The sequence below is a fragment of the Nerophis ophidion genome, linkage group LG13 (genome assembly GCF_033978795.1).
Source record: "Nerophis ophidion isolate RoL-2023_Sa linkage group LG13, RoL_Noph_v1.0, whole genome shotgun sequence".
Lineage (NCBI taxonomy): Eukaryota > Metazoa > Chordata > Actinopteri > Syngnathiformes > Syngnathidae > Nerophis > Nerophis ophidion.
The window spans coordinates 1,773,337-1,795,585 of NC_084623.1; the positions used below are offsets into that span (position 1 = coordinate 1,773,337).

General features: G+C 43.4%; 2 protein-coding genes across 7 annotated transcripts in view; one reads left to right on the forward strand and one right to left on the reverse strand.

Moving 5' to 3' along the window:
• The window catches only part of LOC133564074 (plastin-2-like), a 30,605-nt gene extending 17,051 nt beyond the window's left edge, over positions 1–13,554 (forward strand). For 4 of the 5 annotated variants that reach the window (XM_061918161.1, XM_061918162.1, XM_061918158.1 and 1 more), the window contains exon 16: positions 12,911–13,554. In XM_061918161.1, the coding sequence (XP_061774145.1) occupies positions 12,911–13,043 (133 nt within the window). In that variant the 3' untranslated portion in view covers positions 13,044–13,554. The remainder of the gene's footprint in view (positions 1–12,910) is intronic. The other variant, XM_061918159.1, reaches the window with a different exon arrangement.
• Positions 13,555–14,660: 1,106 nt separating this feature from the next.
• The window catches only part of LOC133564076 (CCR4-NOT transcription complex subunit 11), a 14,107-nt gene continuing 6,518 nt past the window's right edge, over positions 14,661–22,249 (reverse strand). Inside the window, exons 4-7 of one of the 2 annotated variants that reach the window (XM_061918165.1) lie at positions 18,366–18,568; positions 18,091–18,293; positions 14,970–15,066; positions 14,661–14,907 (exon numbers count right to left, since the gene is read on the reverse strand). In XM_061918165.1, the coding sequence (XP_061774149.1) occupies positions 14,725–14,907; positions 14,970–15,066; positions 18,091–18,293; positions 18,366–18,568 (686 nt within the window). In that variant the 3' untranslated portion in view covers positions 14,661–14,724. Of the gene's footprint in view, positions 14,908–14,969; positions 15,067–18,090; positions 18,569–22,249 lie in introns of both variants that reach the window. The other variant, XM_061918164.1, reaches the window with a different exon arrangement.

Genomic DNA, 22,249 nt, shown 5'->3' on the forward strand with positions numbered 1-22,249 from the left:
TGATGATGTGCATGATATACATGATGATGTGCATGATATACATGATGATGTGCATGATGTACATGATGATGTGCATGATATACATGATGATGTGCATGATATACATGATGATGTGCATGATATACATGATGATGTGCATGATATACATGATGATGTGCATGATATACATGATGATGTGCATGATATACATGATGATGTGCATGATATACATGATGATGTGCATGATATACATGATGATGTGCATGATATACATGATGATGTGCATGATATACATGATGATGTGAATGATATACATGATGATGTGCATGATATACATGATGATGTGCATGATATACATGATGATGTGAATGATATACATGATGATGTGCATGATATACATGATGATGTGAATGATATACATGATGTGCGTGCTATACATGATGTGCATGATATACATGGTGATGTGCATGATATACATGATGATGTGAATGATATACATGATGTGAATGATATACATGATGATGTGAATGATATACATGGTGATGTGCATGATATACATGGTGATGTGCATGATATACATGATGTGCATTATATACATGATGATGTGCATGATATACATGATGATGTGAATGATATACATGATGTGAATGATATACATGATGATGTGAATGATATACATGGTGATGTGCATGATATACATGGTGATGTGCATGATATACATGATGATGTGCATGATATACATGATGTGCATTATATACATGATGATGTGCATGATATACATGATGATGTGAATGATATACATGATGTGAATGATATACATGATGATGTGAATGATATACATGGTGATGTGAATGATATACATGATGTGTATGATATACATGATGTGCATGATATACACCAGTGGTTCTCAAATGGGGGTACTTGAAGGTATGCCAAGGGGTACGTGAGATTTTTTTTTAAAATATTATAAAAATAGCAACAATTCAAAAATCCTTTATAAATATATTTATTGAATAATACTTCAAGAAAATATGAATATAAGTTCATAAAGTGTGAAAAGAAATACAACATTCAGTGTTGACAGCTAGATTTTTGTGGACATGTTCCATAAATAAGATTTCTATTTTTTGTGAAGAAATGTTTATAAGTAAGTTGATGAATCCAGATGGATCTCTATTACAATCCCCAAAGTTGATGATTACTTCTATCTGGAGAAATCTTTACAATTAAATCACTTGTTTATTGTTCAACAAGTTTTCAGAAAGTGATGACATAGTGCTGTATTTTACTTCTTTATCTCTTTTTTTCAAGCACAAATGCTTTGCTGTGATTAGGGGGTACTTGAAGTAAAAACATGTTGACAGGGGGTACATCACTGAAAAAACATGTTGACAGGGGGTACATCACTGAAAAAACATGTTGACAGGGGGTACATCACTGAAAAAACATGTTGACAGGGGGTACATCACTGAAAAAACATGTTGACAGGGGGTACATCACTGAAAAAACATGTTGACAGGGGGTACATCACTGAAAAAACATGTTGACAGGGGGTACATCACTGAAAAAACATGTTGACAGGGGGTACATCACTGAAAAAACATGTTGACAGGGGGTACATCACTGAAAAAACATGTTGACAGGGGGTACTTGAAGTAAAAACATGTTGACAGGGGGTACATCACTGAAAAAACATGTTGACAGGGGGTACATCACTGAAAAAACATGTTGACAGGGGGTACATCACTGAAAAAACATGTTGACAGGGGGTACATCACTGAAAAAACATGTTGACAGGGGGTACATCACTGAAAAAACATGTTGACAGGGGGTACATCACTGAAAAAACATGTTGACAGGGGGTACATCACTGAAAAAACATGTTGACAGGGGGTACATCACTGAAAAAACATGTTGACAGGGGGTACATCACTGAAAAAACATGTTGACAGGGGGTACATCACTGAAAAAACATGTTGACAGGGGGTACTTGAAGTAAAAACATGTTGACAGGGGGTACATCACTGAAAAAACATGTTGACAGGGGGTACATCACTGAAAAAACATGTTGACAGGGGGTACATCACTGAAAAAACATGTTGACAGGGGGTACATCACTGAAAAAACATGTTGACAGGGGGTACATCACTGAAAAAACATGTTGACAGGGGGTACATCACTGAAAAAACATGTTGACAGGGGGTACATCACTGAAAAAACATGTTGACAGGGGGTACATCACTGAAAAAACATGTTGACAGGGGGTACTTGAAGTAAAAACATGTTGACAGGGGGTACATCACTGAAAAAACATGTTGACAGGGGGTACATCACTGAAAAAACATGTTGACAGGGGGTACTTGAAGTAAAAACATGTTGACATGTGGTACATCACTGAAAAAACATGTTGACAGGGGGTACATCACTGAAAAAACATGTTGACAGGGGGTACATCACTGAAAAGACATGTTGACAGGGGGTACATCACTGAAAAAACATGTTGACAGGGGGTACATCACTGAAAAAACATGTTGACAGGGGGTACATCACTGAAAAACATGTTGACAGGGGGTACTTGAAGTAAAAACATGTTGACAGGGGGTACATCACTGAAAAAACATGTTGACAGGGGGTACATCACTGAAAAAACATGTTGACAGGGGGTACTTGAAGTAAAAACATGTTGACAGGGGGTACATCACTGAAAAAACATGTTGACAGGGGGTACATCACTGAAAAAACATGTTGACAGGGGGTACATCACTGAAAAAACATGTTGACAGGGGGTACTTGAAGTAAAAACATGTTGACAGGGGGTACTTGAAGTAAAAACATGTTGACAGGGGGTACATCACTGAAAAAACATGTTGACAGGGGGTACATCACTGAAAAAACATGATGACAGGGGGTACATCACTGAAAAAACATGTTGACAGGGGGTACATCACTGAAAAAACATGTTGACAGGGGGTACATCACTGAAAAAACATGTTGACAGGGGGTACATCACTGAAAAAACATGTTGACAGGGGGTACATCACTGAAAAAACATGTTGACAGGGGGTACATCACTGAAAAAACATGTTGACAGGGGGTACATCACTGAAAAAACATGTTGACAGGGGGTACTTGAAGTAAAAACATGTTGACAGGGGGTACATCACTGAAAAAACATGTTGACAGGGGGTACATCACTGAAAAAACATGTTGACAGGGGGTACATCACTGAAAAAACATGTTGACAGGGGGTACATCACTGAAAAAACATGTTGACAGGGGGTACATCACTGAAAAAACATGTTGACAGGGGGTACATCACTGAAAAAACATGTTGACAGGGGGTACATCACTGAAAAAACATGTTGACAGGGGGTACATCACTGAAAAACATGTTGACAGGGGGTACTTGAAGTAAAAACATGTTGACAGGGGGTACATCACTGAAAAAACATGTTGACAGGGGGTACATCACTGAAAAAACATGTTGACAGGGGGTACATCACTGAAAAAACATGTTGACAGGGGGTACATCACTGAAAAAACATGTTGACAGGGGGTACTTGAAGTAAAAACATGTTGACAGGGGGTACATCACTGAAAAAACATGTTGACAGGGGGTACATCACTGAAAAAACATGTTGACAGGGGGTACATCACTGAAAAAACATGTTGACAGGGGGTACTTGAAGTAAAAACATGTTGACAGGGGGTACATCACTGAAAAAACATGTTGACAGGGGGTACATCACTGAAAAAACATGTTGACAGGGGGTACATCACTGAAAAAACATGTTGACAGGGGGTACTTGAAGTAAAAACATGTTGACAGGGGGTACATCACTGAAAAAACATGTTGACAGGGGGTACATCACTGAAAAAACATGATGACAGGGGGTACATCACTGAAAAAACATGTTGACAGGGGGTACATCACTGAAAAAACATGTTGACAGGGGGTACATCACTGAAAAAACATGTTGACAGGGGGTACATCACTGAAAAAACATGTTGACAGGGGGTACATCACTGAAAAAACATGTTGACAGGGGGTACATCACTGAAAAAACATGTTGAGAGGGGGTACATCACTGAAAAAACATGTTGACAGGGGGTACTTGAAGTAAAAACATGTTGACAGGGGGTACATCACTGAAAAAACATGTTGACAGGGGGTACATCACTGAAAAAACATGTTGACAGGGGGTACATCACTGAAAAAACATGTTGACAGGGGGTACATCACTGAAAAAACATGTTGACAGGGGGTACATCACTGAAAAAACATGTTGACAGGGGGTACATCACTGAAAAAACATGTTTACAGGGGGTACATCACTGAAAAAACATGTTGACAGGGGGTACATCACTGAAAAAACATGTTGACAGGGGGTACATCACTGAAAAAACATGTTGACAGGGGGTACATCACTGAAAAAACATGTTGACAGGGGGTACATCACTGAAAAAAGGTTGAGAACCACTAATATACATCATGTGCATTATATACATGAGGATGTGCATGATATACATGATGATCTGCATGATGATGTGCTTGATATACATGATAATTTGCATGATAATGTGAATGATATACATGTGCATGATATACATGATGATGTGAATGATATACATGATGTGCATGATATACATGATGATGTGCATGTTATACATGATGATGTGCATGATATATATGATGTGCATGATATACATGGTGATGTGCATGATATACATGGTGATGTGCATGATATACATGATGATGTGCATGATATACATGATGATGAGCATGATATACATGATGTGCATGATATACATGATGATGTGCATGATATACATGGATATGTGCATGATATACATGAATATGTGCATGGTATACATGATAATGTGCATGATATACATGATGATGTGCATGATATACATGATGTGCATTATATACATGATGATGTGCATGATATACATGAAGATGGGCATGATAAAATGATGTGCATGATGATATACATGAAGATGCACATGATATACATGAAGATATGCATGATATACATGATGATGTGCATGATATACATGATGTCCATGATGATGTGCATGATGTACATGATGATGTGCATGATGATATACATGTTGATTTTCATGATATACATGATGATATGCATGATGATATACACGATGATGTGCAAGATATATACATGATGTGCATGATATACATGAATATGTGCATGATATACATGAATATGTGCATGGTATACATGATAATGTGCATGATGATGATGATGTGCATGATATACATGATGTGCATGATATACATGATGTGCATGATATATATGATGATGATGATGTGCATGATGATAAACATGAAGATGCGCATGATATACATGAAGATATGCATGATATACATGATGATGTGCATGATGATGTGCATGATATACATGCTGATGTGCATGTTGATATACATGATGTGCATAATATACATGATGATGCGCATGATATATATGATGATATACATGATGTGCACGATATACATGATGATGTGCATGATATACATGATGATGTCCATGATGATGCGCATGATGATATATATGTTGATGTGCTTGATATACATGATGTGCATGATGATGTGCATGATCATATAATCAAGCACATCATCGTGCATCGTTTATATGATCATGCACATCATCATGCACATCATCATGTATATAATCAAGCACATCATCGTTTATATGATCATGCACATCATCATGTATATCATGCACATCAACATGTATACCATCATGCGCATCATCATGGACATCATCATGTGTATCATGCACATCATCATGTATATCGTGCACATCATCATGTATATCATGCACACCCTCATGTATATTATGCACATCTTCATGTATATCAACATGCACATCGGCATGTACATCATCATGTATATCATGCACATCATCATGTATATCATGCATATCTTCATGTATATCATGCACATCTTCATGTTTATCATCATGCACATGATGTGCTTGATATATACATGATGTGCATGATGATATACATGGTGATGTGCATGATATACATGGTGATGTGCATGATATATACATGATGTGCATGATGATATACATGGTGATGTGCAGGATGATGTGCATGACGATATACATGATGATGCGCATAATATACATGATGTGCACGATGATTTGCATGATGATATACATGATGATGTGCATGATATACATCAGTCAATCAATCAATCAATGTTTATTTATATAGCCCCAAATCACAAATGTCTCAAAGGACTGCACAAATCATTACGACTACAACATCCTCGGAAGAACCCACAAAAGGGCAAGGAAAACTCACACCCAGTGGGCAGGGAGAATTCACATCCAGTGGGACGCCAGTGACAATTCTGACTATGAGAAACCTTGGAGAGGACCTCAGATGTGGGCAACCCCCCCCCCCCCCTCTAGGGGACCGAAAGCAATGGATGTCGAGCGGGTCTAACATGATACTGTGAAAGTTCAATCCATAGTGGCTCCAAGACAGCAGTGAGAGTCCCGTCCACAGGAAACCATCTCAAGCGGATCAGCAGCGTAGAGATGTCCCCAACCGATACAGGCGAGCGGTCCATCCTGGGTCCCGACGAGCGGTCCATCCTGGGTCTCGACTCTGGACAGTCAGTACTTCATCCATGGTCATCGGACCGGACCCCCTCCACAAGGGAGGGGGGGACATAGGAGAAAGAAAAGAAGCGGCAGATCAACTGGTCTAAAAAGGAGGTCTATTTAAAGGCTAGAGTATACAGATGAGTTTTAAGATGAGACTTAAATGCTTCTACTGAGGTGGCATCTCGAACTGTTACCGGGAGGGCATTCCAGAGTACTGGAGCCCGAACGGAAAACGCTCTATAGCCCGCAGACTTTTTTTGAGCTCTAGGAATCACTAATAAGCCGGAGTCCTTTGAAGGCAGATTTCTTGCCGGGACATATGGTACAATACAATCGGCAAGATAGGATGGAGCTAGACCGTGTAGTATTTTATACGTAAGTAGTAAAACCTTAAAGTCACATCTTAAGTGCACAGGAAGCCAGTGCAGGTGAGCCAGTATAGGTATATATGTATGTATATATGTATATAAAGGTATATACAGTATAGGTATATATGTATATAAAGGTATATACAGTATATATGTATGTATATATGTATATAAAGGTATATACAGTATATATGTATGTATATATGTATATAAAGGTATATACAGTATATATGTATGTATATATAGGTATATACAGTATAGGTATATATGTATGTATATATGTATATAAAGGTATATACAGTATAGGTATATATGTATGTATATATGTATATAAAGGTATATACAGTATATATGTATATAAAGGTATATACAGTATATATGTATGTATATATGTATATAAAGGTATATACAGTATATATGTATGTATATATGTATATAAAGGTATATACAGTATAGGTATATATGTATGTATATATGTATATAAAGGTATATAGAGTATATATGTATGTATATATGTATATAAAGGTATATACAGTATATATGTATATAAAGGTATATACAGTATATATGTATGTATATATGTATATAAAGGTATATACAGTATATATGTATGTATATATGTATATAAAGGTATATACAGTACAGGCGTAATGTGATCAAACTTTCTTGTTCTTGTCAAAAGTCTAGCAGCCGCATTTTGTACTAACTGTAATCTTTTAATGCTAGACATGGGGAGACCCCAAAATAATACGTTACAGTAGTCGAGGCGAGACGTAACAAACGCATGGATAATGATCTCAGCGTCTTTAGTGGACAGAATGGAGCGAATTTTAGCGATATTACGGAGATGAAAGAAGGCCGTTTTAGTAACGCTTTTAATGTGTGCCTCAAAGGAGAGAGTTGGGTCGAAGATAATACCCAGATTCTTTACCGTGTCGCCTTGTTTTATGATTTGGTTGTCAAATGTTAAAGTTGTATTATTAAATAGAGGTCGGTGTCTAGCAGGACCGATAATCAGCATTTCCGTTTTTTTGGCATTAAGTTGCAAAAAGTTAGCGGACATCCATTGTTTAATTTCATTAAGACACGCTTCCAACTGACTACAGTCCGGCGTGTTGGTCAGCTTTAGGGGCATGTAGAGTTGGGTGTCATCAGCATAACAGTGAAAGCTAATACCGTATTTGCGTATGACGTCACCTAGCGGCAGCATGTAGATGCTGAAGAGTACAGGGCCAAGGACCGAACCCTGGGGAACTCCACACGTTACCTTAACATAGTCCGAGGTCACACTGTTATAGGAGACACACTGCATCCTATCAGTAAGATAAGAGTTAAACCATGACAGAGCTGAGTCTGACATACCAATTCGTATTTTGATACGCTCTAATAAAATATTATGATCGACGGTATCAAAAGCAGCGCTAAGATCGAGGAGCAGCAACATAGATGACGCATCAGAGTCCATCGTTAGCAATAGATCATTAGTCATTTTTGCGAGGGCTGTCTCAGTCGAGTGATTTGCCCTGAAACCGGATTGAAAGGTTTCACATAGATTGTTAAACGCTAGGTGCTCATTTAGCTGCTCTGCAACAATTTTTTCGAGGATTTTCGAAATAAAGGGAAGGTGAGACACCGGTCGGTAGTTTACCATGAGGTCAGGATCGAGGTTAGGTCTTTTAAGGAGAGGATGAATAACCGCTTTTTTGAATGCAACGGGAACAGTGCCCGAGGAAAGTGATAAGTTTATAATATTTAGCACTGATGGACCTAATAATACAAAAAGCTCCTTGATAAGTTTCCCAGGAAGTGGGTCAAGTAAACATGTTGTTTGTTTTATTCCATTTACACGTTGTAACAATCCTTCTAATGTTATTTCATCAAAACGAGAGAAACTATTTTGGATATTTGCAGTATCCGCCGTATATACAATCGTATCTGTGTTAATAGAACCCCGTTGTAGCTGGGACGCATTGTCTTTAATCTCCTTTCTAATAAGTTCAATTTTCTTATTAAAGAACTTCATAAAGTCATCTGCCGAATGGGTGGAGCTACTGGAAGGAGTCCCTTGTTGGGTTAGCGATGCTACCGTACTAAACAAAAATTTTGGATCGTTTTTATTAATGCGGATGAGATTTGAGTAATAATTAGTTTTAGCTAAGGTAAGCATGCGTTTATAAGTTATTAAACCATCACTCCATGCTTGATGGTGCACCTCAAGTTTAGTCGTGCGCCATTTGCGTTCCAGCTTTCTACATAATAATTTCTGAGCTCTAGTTTCTTCAGTAAACCATGGCGTACGCCTTTTTGGAGCCTTTTTTAACTTCAGCGGTGCTATACTATCAATGGTTTCGCGCAGGCCGTTGTTAAAGTTGTTAGTGAGGTTATCAATAGAGCCCACATACTTTGGGAATGGTGCCATTACCGAGGGCAGTAGGTCCGCAAGAGTCGTCGTTGTGGCCGTATTAATGTTGCGGCTGCTATAGCAGTTATTATTATTATTAGCTTGCCGAACATGAGTCTGAACTTCGAATTTTATAAGGTAATGATCGGACATTACTTTAGTATACGGGAGTATCATAACTTTGGAGACGGTGATACCTCTGACAAGCACTAGGTCTATCGTATTACCGCTGCGATGCGTCGGTTCATTTATTATTTGTGTAAGACCACAGCTATCAATTATAGTCTGGAGCGCCACGCACGGTGGGTCCAATGGGGTATTCATATGGATATTATACATGATATACATGGTGATGTGCATGATGATGTGTATGATGATATACATGGTGATGTGCATGATATACATGAAGATGTGCATGATGATATACATGAAGATGTGCATGATGATATACATGAAGATGTGCATGATATACATGATGATGTGCATGATATACATGAAGATGTGCATGATATACATGAAGATGTGCATGATGATATACATGAAGATGTGCATGATATACATGAAGATGTGCATGATATACATGAAGATGTGCATGATATACATGAAGATGTGCATGATGATATACATGAAGAGGTGCATGATATACATGAAGATGTGCATGATGATATACATGAAGATGTGCATGATGATATACATGAAGATGTGCATGATATACATGAAGATGTGCATGATGATATACATGAAGATGTGCATGATATAGATGAAGATGTGCATGATGATATACATGAAGATGTGCATGATGATATACATGAAGATGTGCATGATGATATACATGAAGATGTGTTACGTTGATGTTGCAGCAATGCAGAGTCCAGGGCACAATTATTGAGGTGGTGTAGAGTGAGGTAGAAGTAAAGGGGCAACAGAGGGGTAGCAAATGGGTAATAAAGGGGCAGTGAAAGGGTAATAAAGGGGCAGTAAATGGGTAAGAAAAGGGGCAGTAAAGAGGTAATAAAGGGGCAGTAAATGGGTAAGAAAAGGGGCAGTGAAAGGGTAATAAAGGGGCAGTAAAGGGGTAATAAAGGGGCAGTAAATGGGTAAGAAAAGGGGCAGTGAAAGGGTAATAAAGGGGCAGTAAATGGGTAAGAAAAGGGGCAGTGAAAGGGTAATAAAGGGGCAGTAAAGTAATAAAGGGGCAGTGAAAGGGTAATAAAGGGGCAGTAAAGGGGTAGTAAAGGGGCAGTAAAGAGGTAATAAAGGGGCAGTAAATAAAGGGGCAGTAAAGGGGTAACAAAGGGGCAGTAAAGGGGTAATAAAGGGGCAGTAAAGAGGTAATAAAGGGGCAGTAAAGGGGTAATAAAGGGGCAGTAAAGAGGTAACAAAGGGGCAGTAAAGGGGTAATAAAGGGGCAGTAAAGGGGTAATAAAGGGGCAGTAAAGAGGTAATAAAGGGGCAGTAAAGGGGTAATAAAGGGGCAGTAAAGGGGTAATAAAGGGGCAGTAAAGAGGTAATAAAGGGGCAGCAAAGAGGTAATAAAAGGGCAGTAAAGGGGTAACAAAGGGGCAGTAAAGGGGTAATAAAGGGGCAGTAAAGAGGTAATAAAGGGGCAGTAAAGGGGTAACAAAGGGGCAGTAAAGGGGTAATAAAGAGGTAATAAAGGGGCAGTAAAGAGGTAATAAAGGGGCAGTAAATGGGTAATAAAGGGGCAGTAAAGAGGTAATAAAGGGGCAGTAAAGAGGTAATAAAGGGGCAGTAAAGGGGTAATAAAGGGGCAGTAAAGAGGTAATAAAGGGGCAGTAAAGGGGTAATAAAGGGGCAGTAAAGAGGTAATAAAGGGGCAGCAAAGAGGTAATAAAGGGGCAGTAAAGGGGTAATAAAGGGGCAGTAAAGGGGTAACAAAGGGGCAGTAAAGGGGTAATAAAGAGGTAATAAGGGGGCAGTAAAGAGGTAATAAAGGGGCAGTAAAGGGGTAACAAAGGGGCAGTAAAGGGGTAATAAAGAGGTAATAAAGGGGCAGTAAAGAGGTAATAAAGGGGCAGTAAAGGGGTAATAAAGGGGCAGTAAAGGGGTAATAAAGGGGCAGTAAAGAGGTAATAAAGGGGCAGTAAAGGGGTAACAAAGGGGCAGTAAAGGGGTAACAAAGGGGCAGTAAAGGGGTAACAAAGGGGCAGTAAAGAGGTAATAAAGGGGCAGTAAAGGGGTAATAAAGGGGCAGTAAAGGGGTAATAAAGGGGCAGTAAAGAGGTAATAAAGGGGCAGTAAAGGGGTAATAAAGGGGCAGTAAAGAGGTAATAAAGGGGCAGTAAAGGGGTAACAAAGGGACAGTAAAGGGGTAATAAAGGGGCAGTAAAAGGGAAATAAAGGGGCAGTAAAGGGGTAATAAAGGGGCAGTAAAGGGGTAATAAAGGGGCAGTAAAGGGGTAACAAAGGGGCAGTAAAGGGGTAATAAAGGGGCAGTAAAGGGGTAATAAAGGGGCAGTAAAGGGGTAACAAAGGGGCAGTAAAGGGGTAATAAAGGGGCAGTAAAGGGGTAATAAAGGGGCATTAAAGGGGTAATAAAGGGGCAGTAAAGGGGTAACAAAGGGGCAGTAAAGCGGCAAGCTGCTTATTTATCAGTCTCCCAGCCTGGGGATACAGACTGTGAAACATTCTGCTGGATTGCTGGCCTGAATCCATCTATATCTCCTCCTGGAGGGGAGCAGGCTGATGTCTGCTGGAATAGATCTCTACTTCCTCCTGAAGAGAGGCCATGTGCTGGAATAGATCTCTACTTCCTCCTGAAGAGAGGCCATGTGCTGGAATAGATCTCTACTTCCTCCTGAAGAGAGGCCATGTGCTGGAATAGATCTCTACTTCCTCCTGAAGAGAGGCCATGTGCTGGAATAGATCTCTACTTCCTCCTGAAGAGAGGCCATGTGCTGGAATAGATCTCTACTTCCTCCTGAAGAGAGGCCATGTGCTGGAATAGATCTCTACTTCCTCCTGAAGAGAGGCCATGTGCTGGAATAGATCTCTACTTCCTCCTGAAGAGAGGCCATGTGCTGGAATAGATCTCTACTTCCTCCTGAAGAGAGGCCATGTGCTGGAATAGATCTCTACTTCCTCCTGAAGAGAGGCCATGTGCTGGAATAGATCTCTACTTCCTCCTGAAGAGAGGCCATGTGCTGGAATAGATCTCTACTTCCTCCTGAAGAGAGGCCATGTGCTGGAATAGATCTCTACTTCCTCCTGAAGAGAGGCCATGTGCTGGAATAGATCTCTACTTCCTCCTGAAGAGAGGCCATGTGCTGGAATAGATCTATACTTCCTCCTGGGCTAAAAGAAGGCCGGGGGCCACATGCGCCTGTAGAGCTTTCCAATCTGGCCCGCTGGCAAATGTGGGTGTCATAATGATGTACATGATGTTGATGATGTGCATGATGATGCTGTACATGATGTTGATGATGTGCATAATGATGTTGTACATGATGTACCTGATGTTGATGACGTGAATGATGATGATGTTGTACATGATGATGTTGCAGGTATGCCATCTCCATGGCGAGGAAGATTGGCGCCCGCGTGTACGCGCTGCCTGAGGACTTAGTGGAAGTCAAGTCCAAGATGGTGATGACTGTGTTTGCCTGCCTGATGGCTCGCGCCATGAAGCACATATGATCATGTACCATGTCATACCTGCATGATGATGATGTCATATCTCATGTGCCATGTCATACCTGCATGATGATGATGTCATATCTCATGTCATGTCATACCTGCATGATGATGATGTCATATCTCATGTGCCATGTCATACCTGCATGATGATGCCATATCTCATATACCATGTCATACCTGCATGATGATGTCATATCTAATGTGCCTTGTCATACCTGCATGATGATGTCATACATGGTACATGTAAATGGCATACATAGGAAATATATACTGCTTAAAAAAAAACTTCATAAGATCAAAAATGTTCAGTTTTGTTTTACTTTTCCCCAACATTTGATCTCATTCACCTTGACTTTGTCAAATAAAAGTCATATTTGACTTTTGAACACCATCTTTGATGAATTGTAGTCTCTAATATTTGAAAAATGTCACTATGTTTTAGGACAAGAAATGTTTTTAGTTTAGCAGGAACCTTATACTTCAATAAAATACTTTTGACTTGTTTATGTTACATGAATTTGTCAGTCAAATGTTCTTTTACCATCTTGGTGTGGCAGAATTCTTCATATGGCGAAATATTAGTAACTGATGTGAGAAGGATCTTAAATGTATTACAGTGCAATATTTCTGCATGTGTTCTATAAATATTCATATATATACACACATATATATATGAATATATATATATATGGCAGCACGGTGGAAGAGGGGTTAGTGCGTCTGCCTCACAATACGAAGGTCCTGAGTAGTCCTGGGTTCAATCCCGGGCTCGGGATCTTTCTGTGTGTAGTTTGCATGTTCTCCCCGTGAATGCGTGGGTTCCCTCCGGGTACTCCGGCTCCCTCCCACCTCCAAAAACATGCACCTGGGGATAGGCCCCTCCCGCCTCCAAAGACATGCACCTGGGGATAGGCCCCTCCCACCTCCAAGGACATGCACCTGGGGATAGGCCCCTCCCACCTCCAAAGACATGCACCTGGGGATAGGCCCTTCCCACCTCCAAAGACATGCACCTGGGGATAGGCCCTTCCCACCTCCAAATACATGCACCTGGGGATAGGCCCCTCCCCCCTCCAAAGTCTTGCACCTGGGGATAGGCCCCTCCCACCTCCAAAGACATGCACCTGGGGATAGGCCCCTCCCACCTCCAAGGACATGCACCTGGGGATAGGCCCCTCCAACCTCCAAAGACATGCACCTGGGGATAGGCCCTTCCCACCTCCAAATACATGCACCTGGGGATAGGCCCCTCCCCCCTCCAAAGTCTTGCACCTGGGGATAGGCCCCTCCCACCTCCAAAGACAAGCCCCTGGGGATAGGCCCCTCCCACCTCCAAAGACATGCACCTGGGGATAGGTTGATTGGCAACACTAAATGGTCCCTAGTGTGTGAATGTTGTCTGTCTATCTGTGTTGGCCCTGTGATGAGGTGGCGACTTGTCCAGGGTGTACCCGCCTTCCGCCCGATTGTAGTTGAGATAGGCACCAGCGCCCCCCACGACCCCAAAGGGAATAAGCGGTAGGAAATGGATGGATGGATATACATACATATATATATCTATATGTAGTAATAAAAGTTGACATGAGCAGCAGTACTAGTTATGACTGTACTACAGTGTCAGAAAAAGGAAGTTTATTGGGGATGAGCAGATATTTACAGTGCTTGTGTAAGCCCCGCCCTCTCACTTGGTGGGGGTGTCGCCAGTGTCCAGGCTCTTGAGCAGGCGGAAGAGTCCGGCAGCCTCGCGGATGCGACTGAACTCGATGCAGAAGGCCTGCACCTCGATGAAGAGGTCCTGCACGTTGATGATCTTGTTCCTGATCAGGGACTGCAGGAAGACACACACCAGGCGCACCAGCCGGTTCTGTGGGAGGAGCCACAACAATGACATCATCTCACCTTTGACCCCAGCACGGCCAGCCTCACCTGCATGTATTTGTCTTTGATCTGCTCACAGGTGGAGATGCAGTTGGAGATGTACAGGTGGATGAACTCTGGAGGCAAGTCCACCGCTGTGGTCAGCCTAGGGGTCATGTGACAGTTACACCAGTTGACCTGTGTGGTCAGTCTAGGAGGTCATGTAACAGTTACACCAGTTGACCTCCTGTGTGGTCAGCCCAGGGGTCATGTGACAGTTACACCAGTTGACCTGTGTGGTCAGTCTAGGAGGTCATGTGACAGTTACACCAGTTGACCTGTGTGGTCAGTCTAGGAGGTCATGTGACAGTTACACCAGTTGACCTGTGTGGTCAGTCTAGGAGGTCATGTGACAGTTACACCAGTTGACCTGTGTGGTCAGTCTAGGAGGTCATGTGACAGTTACACCAGTTGACCTGTGTGGTCAGTCTAGGAGGTCATGTGACAGTTACACCAGTTGACCTCCTGTGTGGTCAGTCTAGGAGGTCATGTGACAGTTACATCAGTTGACCTGTGTGGTCAGTCTAGGAGGTCATGTGACAGTTACACCAGTTGACCTCCTGTGTGGTCAGTCTAGGAGGTCATGTGACAGTTACACCAGTTGACCTCCTGTGTGGTCAGCCCAGGGGTCATGTGACAGTTACACCAGTTGACCTGTGTGGTCAGTCTAGGAGGTCATGTGACAGTTACACCAGTTGACCTCCTGTGTGGTCAGCCCAGGGGTCATGTGACAGTTACACCAGTTGACCTGTGTGGTCAGTCTAGGAGGTCATGTGACAGTTACACCAGTTGACCTGTGTGGTCAGTCTAGGAGGTCATGTGACAGTTACACCAGTTGACCTCCTGTGTGGTCAGTCTAGGAGGTCATGTGACAGTTACATCAGTTGACCTGTGTGGTCAGTCTAGGAGGTCATGTGACAGTTACACCAGTTGACCTCCTTTGTGGTCTGTCTAGGAGGTCATGTGACAGTTACACCAGTTGACCTCCTGTGTGGTCAGTCTAGGAGGTCATGTGACAGTTACAGCAGTTGACCTCCTTTGTGGTCAGTCTAGGAGGTCATATGACAGTTACACCAGTTGACCTGTGTGGTCAGTCTAGGAGGTCATGTGACAGTTACACCAGTTGACCTGTGTGGTCAGTCTAGGAGGTCATGTGACAGTTACACCAGTGTACCTGTGTGGTCAGTCTAGGTCATGTGACAGTTACACCAGTTCACCTGTGTAGTCAGTCTAGGAGGTCATGTGACAGTTACACCAGTTCACCTGTGTGGTCAGTCTAGGAGGTCATGTGACAGTTACACCAGTTGACCTGTGTGGTCAGTCTAGGAGGTCATGTGACAGTTACACCAGTTCACCTGTGTGGTCAGTCTAGGAGGTCATGTGACAGTTACACCAGTTCACCTGTGTGGTCAGTCTAGGAGGTCATGTGACAGTTACACCAGTTCACCTGTGTGGTCAGTCTAGGAGGTCATGTGACAGTTACACCAGTTGACCTCCTGTGTGGTCAGTCTAGGAGGTCATGTGACAGTTACACCAGTTGACCTCCTGTGTGGTCAGCCTAGGAGGTCATGTGACAGTTACAGCAGTTGACCTCCTGTGTGGTCAGTCTAGGAGGTCATGTGACAGTTACACCAGTTGACCTGTGTGGTCAGTCTAGGAGGTCATGTGACAGTTACACCAGTTGACCTGTGTGGTCAGTCTAGGAGGTCATGTGACAGTTACACCAGTTGACCTCCTGTGTGGTCAGTCTAGGAGGTCATGTGACAGTTACATCAGTTGACCTGTGTGGTCAGTCTAGGAGGTCATGTGACAGTTACACCAGTTGACCTGTGTGGTCAGTCTAGGAGGTCATGTGACAGTTACACCAGTTGACCTCCTGTGTGGTCAGCCTAGGAGGTCATGTGACAGTTACACCAGTTGACCTCCTGTGTGGTCAGTCTAGGAGGTCATGTGACAGTTACAGCAGTTGACCTGTGTGGTCAGTCTAGGAGGTCATGTGACAGTTACAGCAGTTGACCTCCTGTGTGGTCAGTCTAGGAGGTCATGTGACAGTTACAGCAGTTGACCTCCTGTGTGGTCAGTCTAGGAGGTCATGTGACAGTTACACCAGTTGACCTGTGTGGTCAGTCTAGGAGGTCATGTGACAGTTACAGCAGTTGACCTCCTGTGTGGTCAGTCTAGGAGGTCATGTGACAGTTACAGCAGTTGACCTCCTGTGTGGTCAGTCTAGGAGGTCATGTGACAGTTACACCAGTTGACCTGTGTGGTCAGTCTAGGAGGTCATGTGACAGTTACACCAGTTGACCTGTGTGGTCAGTCTAGGAGGTCATGTGACAGTTACAGCAGTTGACCTCCTGTGTGGTCAGTCTAGGAGGTCATGTGACAGTTACAGCAGTTGACCTCCTGTGTGGTCAGTCTAGGAGGTCATGTGACAGTTACAGCAGTTGACCTCCTGTGTGGTCAGTCTAGGAGGTCATGTGACAGTTACACCAGTTGACCTGTGTGGTCAGTCTAGGAGGTCATGTGACAGTTACAGCAGTTGACCTCCTGTGTGGTCAGTCTAGGAGGTCATGTGACAGTTACACCAGTTGACCTGTGTGGTCAGTCTAGGAGGTCATGTGACAGTTACACCAGTTGACCTCCTGTGTGGTCAGTCTAGGAGGTCATGTGACAGTTACAGCAGTTGACCTCCTGTGTGGTCAGTCTAGGAGGTCATGTGACAGTTACACCAGTTGACCTGTGTGGTCAGTCTAGGAGGTCATGTGACAGTTACAGCAGTTGACCTCCTGTGTGGTCAGTCTAGGAGGTCATGTGACAGTTACACCAGTTGACCTGTGTGGTCAGTCTAGGAGGTCATGTGACAGTTACAGCAGTTGACCTCCTGTGTGGTCAGTCTAGGAGGTCATGTGACAGTTACAGCAGTTGACCTCCTGTGTGGTCAGTCTAGGAGGTCATGTGACAGTTACACCAGTTGACCTGTGTGGTCAGTCTAGGAGGTCATGTGACAGTTACAGCAGTTGACCTCCTGTGTGGTCAGTCTAGGAGGTCATGTGACAGTTACAGCAGTTGACCTCCTGTGTGGTCAGTCTAGGAGGTCATGTGACAGTTACAGCAGCTGATGGAAGAGTACCTGTTGACCACCTCCATGGAGTGCAGAGACATGTCCATGTTGACCAGCACAGAGAAGTACTCGGTGATCTGGCTGCTCTGCATCAACTTCAGCAACATCTCGATGGCCACCAGAGGGTTGTTCTCCACCAGGTCAGGCAGCTTGGCGGGCGCCAGGCCGATGTGGTAGACCAGCTTGGGGTCCTTCTCCAGCTCGGCCAGCAGCTGTGGGGCCACACAGAGGGGCGGTCGTGGGAGCAAAGGGCGAGGACAGCGAGGACAGCGAGGACGGCTCACCTGCGACTGCTGTTGTGCCGACAGCGGACTCTTGAAGGCCTTGGACATCAGGCGCTTGATCTCCACGCCCGTGCTATTCTTCACGCACATGGAGCGGTCCCACTGCACGCCGTGGTCTGGCTCGCTGGGGTTGAGCCAGGCCAGCTCGTCCTCACACACGTGCAGAGGTGGCAGCGGCCGGATGAACTCGGGACGAAAGTGACCTGCGAGTAGGACAACAGGATTTGTAAGAACACCAACCTACAAAGTGATGGTCTCATTCTGCTGACTAAAGATGATGCTCTCATCAAAGGCAGACACTTCCCTCTCCCTCATCCATCCTGATGTGCTGCCTGCTCTTCTCCAAACTTCTGCTTGCCTCTTTTTGCACTGCCTTCAAAATTTTACACAATGCAACTCATCAACTTGCCTCTCAAAAAAATTGACAAGAAGTTTGGGTTCGGGCTCTGGCTCCCATAAAAATGTGACCTCGGACTTTGTTAAGGTAACGTGTGGAGTTACACACGGTTAACAATGTGACCTGGGACTATGTTAAGGTAACGTGTGGAGTTACACAGGGTTAACAATGTGACCTCGGAGTATGTTAAGGTAACGTGTGGAGTTACACACGGTTAACAATGTGACCTGGGACTATGTTAAGGTCACGTGTGGAGTTACACACGGTTAACAATGTGACCTGGGACTATGTTCAGGTAACGTGTGGAGTTACACAGGGTTAACAATGTGACCTGGGACTATGTTAAGGTCACATGTGGAGTTACACAGGGTTAACAATGTGACCTGGGACTATGTTAAGGTCACATGTGGAGTTACACAGGGTTAACAATGTGACCTGGGACTATGTTAAGGTCACATGTGGAGTTACACAGGGTTAACAATGTGACCTGGGACTATGTTAAGGTCACGTGTGGAGTTACACAGGGTTAACAATGTGACCTGGGACTATGTTAAGGTCACATGTGGAGTTACACAGGGTTAACAATGTGACCTGGGACTATGTTAAGGTCACATGTGGAGTTACACAGGGTTAACAATGTGACCTGGGACTATGTTAAGGTCACATGTGGAGTTACACAGGGTTAACAATGTGACCTGGGACTATGTTAAGGTCACGTGTGGAGTTACACAGGGTTAACTATGTGACCTGGGACTATGTTAAGGTCACGTGTGGAGTTACACAGGGTTAACAATGTGACCTGGGACTATGTTAAGGTCACATGTGGAGTTACACAGGGTTAACAATGTGACCTGGGACTATGTTAAGGTCACATGTGGAGTTACACAGGGTTAACAATGTGACCTGGGACTATGTTAAGGTCACGTGTGGAGTTACACAGGGTTAACAATGTGACCTGGGACTATGTTAAGGTCACGTGTGGAGTTACACAAGGTTAACAATATGACCTGGGACTATGTTAAGGTCACGTGTGGAGTTACACAGGGTTTACAACGTGACCTCGGAGTATGTTAAGGTAACGTGTGGAGGTACACAGGGTTAACAATGTGACCTGGGACTATGTTAAGGTCACGTGTGGAGTTACACAGGGTTAACAATGTGACCTGGGACTATGTTAAGGTCACGTGTGGAGTTACACAGGGTTAACAATGTGACCTGGGACTATGTTAAGGTCACGTGTGGAGTTACACACGGTTAACAATGTGACCTGGGACTATGTTAAGGTCACATGTGGAGTTACACAGGGTTAACAATGTGACCTGGGACTATGTTAAGGTCACGTGTGGGGTTACACACGGTTAACAATGTGACCTGGGACTATGTTAAGGTCACGTGTGGAGTTACACAGGGTTAACAATGTGACCTGGGACTATGTTCAGGTAACGTGTGGAGTTACACAGGGTTAACAATGTGACCTGGGACTATGTTAAGGTAACGTGTGGAGTTACACAGGGTTAACAATGTGACCTGGGACTATGTTAAGGTCACATGTGGAGTTACACAGGGTTAACAATGTGACCTGGGACTATGTTAAGGTCACGTGTGGAGTTACACACGGTTAACAATGTGACCTGGGACTATGTTAAGGTCACGTGTGGAGTTACACAGGGTTAACAATGTGACCTGGGACTATGTTAAGGTCACGTGTGGAGTTACACAGGGTTAACAATGTGACCTGGGACTATGTTAAGGTCACGTGTGGAGTTACACAAGGTTAACAATGTGACCTGGGACTATGTTAAGGTCACGTGTGGAGTTACACAGGGTTTACAACGTGACCTCGGAGTATGTTAAGGTAACGTGTGGAGGTACACAGGGTTAACAATGTGACCTGGGACTATGTTAAGGTCACGTGTGGAGTTACACAGGGTTAACAATGTGACCTGGGACTATGTTAAGGTAACATGTGGAGTTACACAGGGTTAACAACGTGACCTCGGAGTATGTTAAGGTAACGTGTGGAGGTACACAGGGTTAACAATGTGACCTGGGACTATGTTAAGGTCACGTGTGGAGTTACACAGGGTTAACAATGTGACCTGGGACTATGTTAAGGTCACGTGTGGAGTTACACACGGTTAACAATGTGACCTGGGACTATGTTAAGGTCACATGTGGAGTTACACAGGGTTAACAATGTGACCTGGGACTATGTTAAGGTCACGTGTGGGGTTACACACGGTTAACAATGTGACCTGGGACTATGTTAAGGTCACGTGTGGAGTTACACAGGGTTAACAATGTGACCTGGGACTATGTTCAGGTAACGTGTGGGGTTACACAGGGTTAACAATGTGACCTGGGACTATGTTAAGGTAACGTGTGGAGTTACACAGGGTTAACAATGTGACCTGGGACTATGTTAAGGTCACATGTGGAGTTACACAGGGTTAACAATGTGACCTGGGACTATGTTAAGGTCACGTGTGGAGTTACACACGGTTAACAATGTGACCTGGGACTATGTTAAGGTCACGTGTGGAGTTACACAGGGTTAACAATGTGACCTGGGACTATGTTAAGGTCACGTGTGGAGGTACACAGGGTTAACAATGTGACCTGGGACTATGTTAAGGTCACGTGTGGAGGTACACAGGGTTAACAATATGACCTCGGAGTATGTTAAGGTAACGTGTGGAGTTACACATGGTTAACAATGTGGCCTGGGACTATGTTAAGGTCACGTGTGGAGTTACACAGGGTTAACAATGTGACCTGGGACTATGTTAAGGTAACGTGTGGAGGTACACAGGGTTAACAATGTGACCTGGGACTATGTTAAGGTAACGTGTGGAGTTACACAGGGTTAACAATGTGACCTGGGACTATGTTAAGGTCACGTGTGGAGGTACACAGGGTTAACAATATGACCTCGGACTATGTTAAGGTCACGTGTGGAGTTACACAGGGTTAACAATGTGACCTGGGACTATGTTAAGGTCACGTGTGGAGTTACACAGGGTTAACAATGTGACCTGGGACTATGTTAAGGTCACGTGTGGAGGTACACAGGGTTAACAATGTGACCTGGGACTATGTTAAGGTAACGTGTGGAGTTACACACGGTTAACAATGTGACCTGGGACTATGTTAAGGTCACGTGTGGAGTTACACACGGTTAACAATGTGACCTGGGACTATGTTAAGGTCACGTGTGGAGTTACACAGGGTTAACAATGTGACCTGGGACTATGTTAAGGTAACGTGTGGAGTTACACAGGGTTAACAATGTGACCTGGGACTATGTTAAGGTCACGTGTGGAGTTACACACGGTTAACAATGTGACCTGGGACTATGTTAAGGTCACGTGTGGAGTTACACAGGGTTAACAATGTGACCTGGGACTATGTTAAGGTAACGTGTGGAGGTACACACGGTTAACAATGTGACCTGGGACTATGTTAAGGTCACGTGTGGAGTTACACA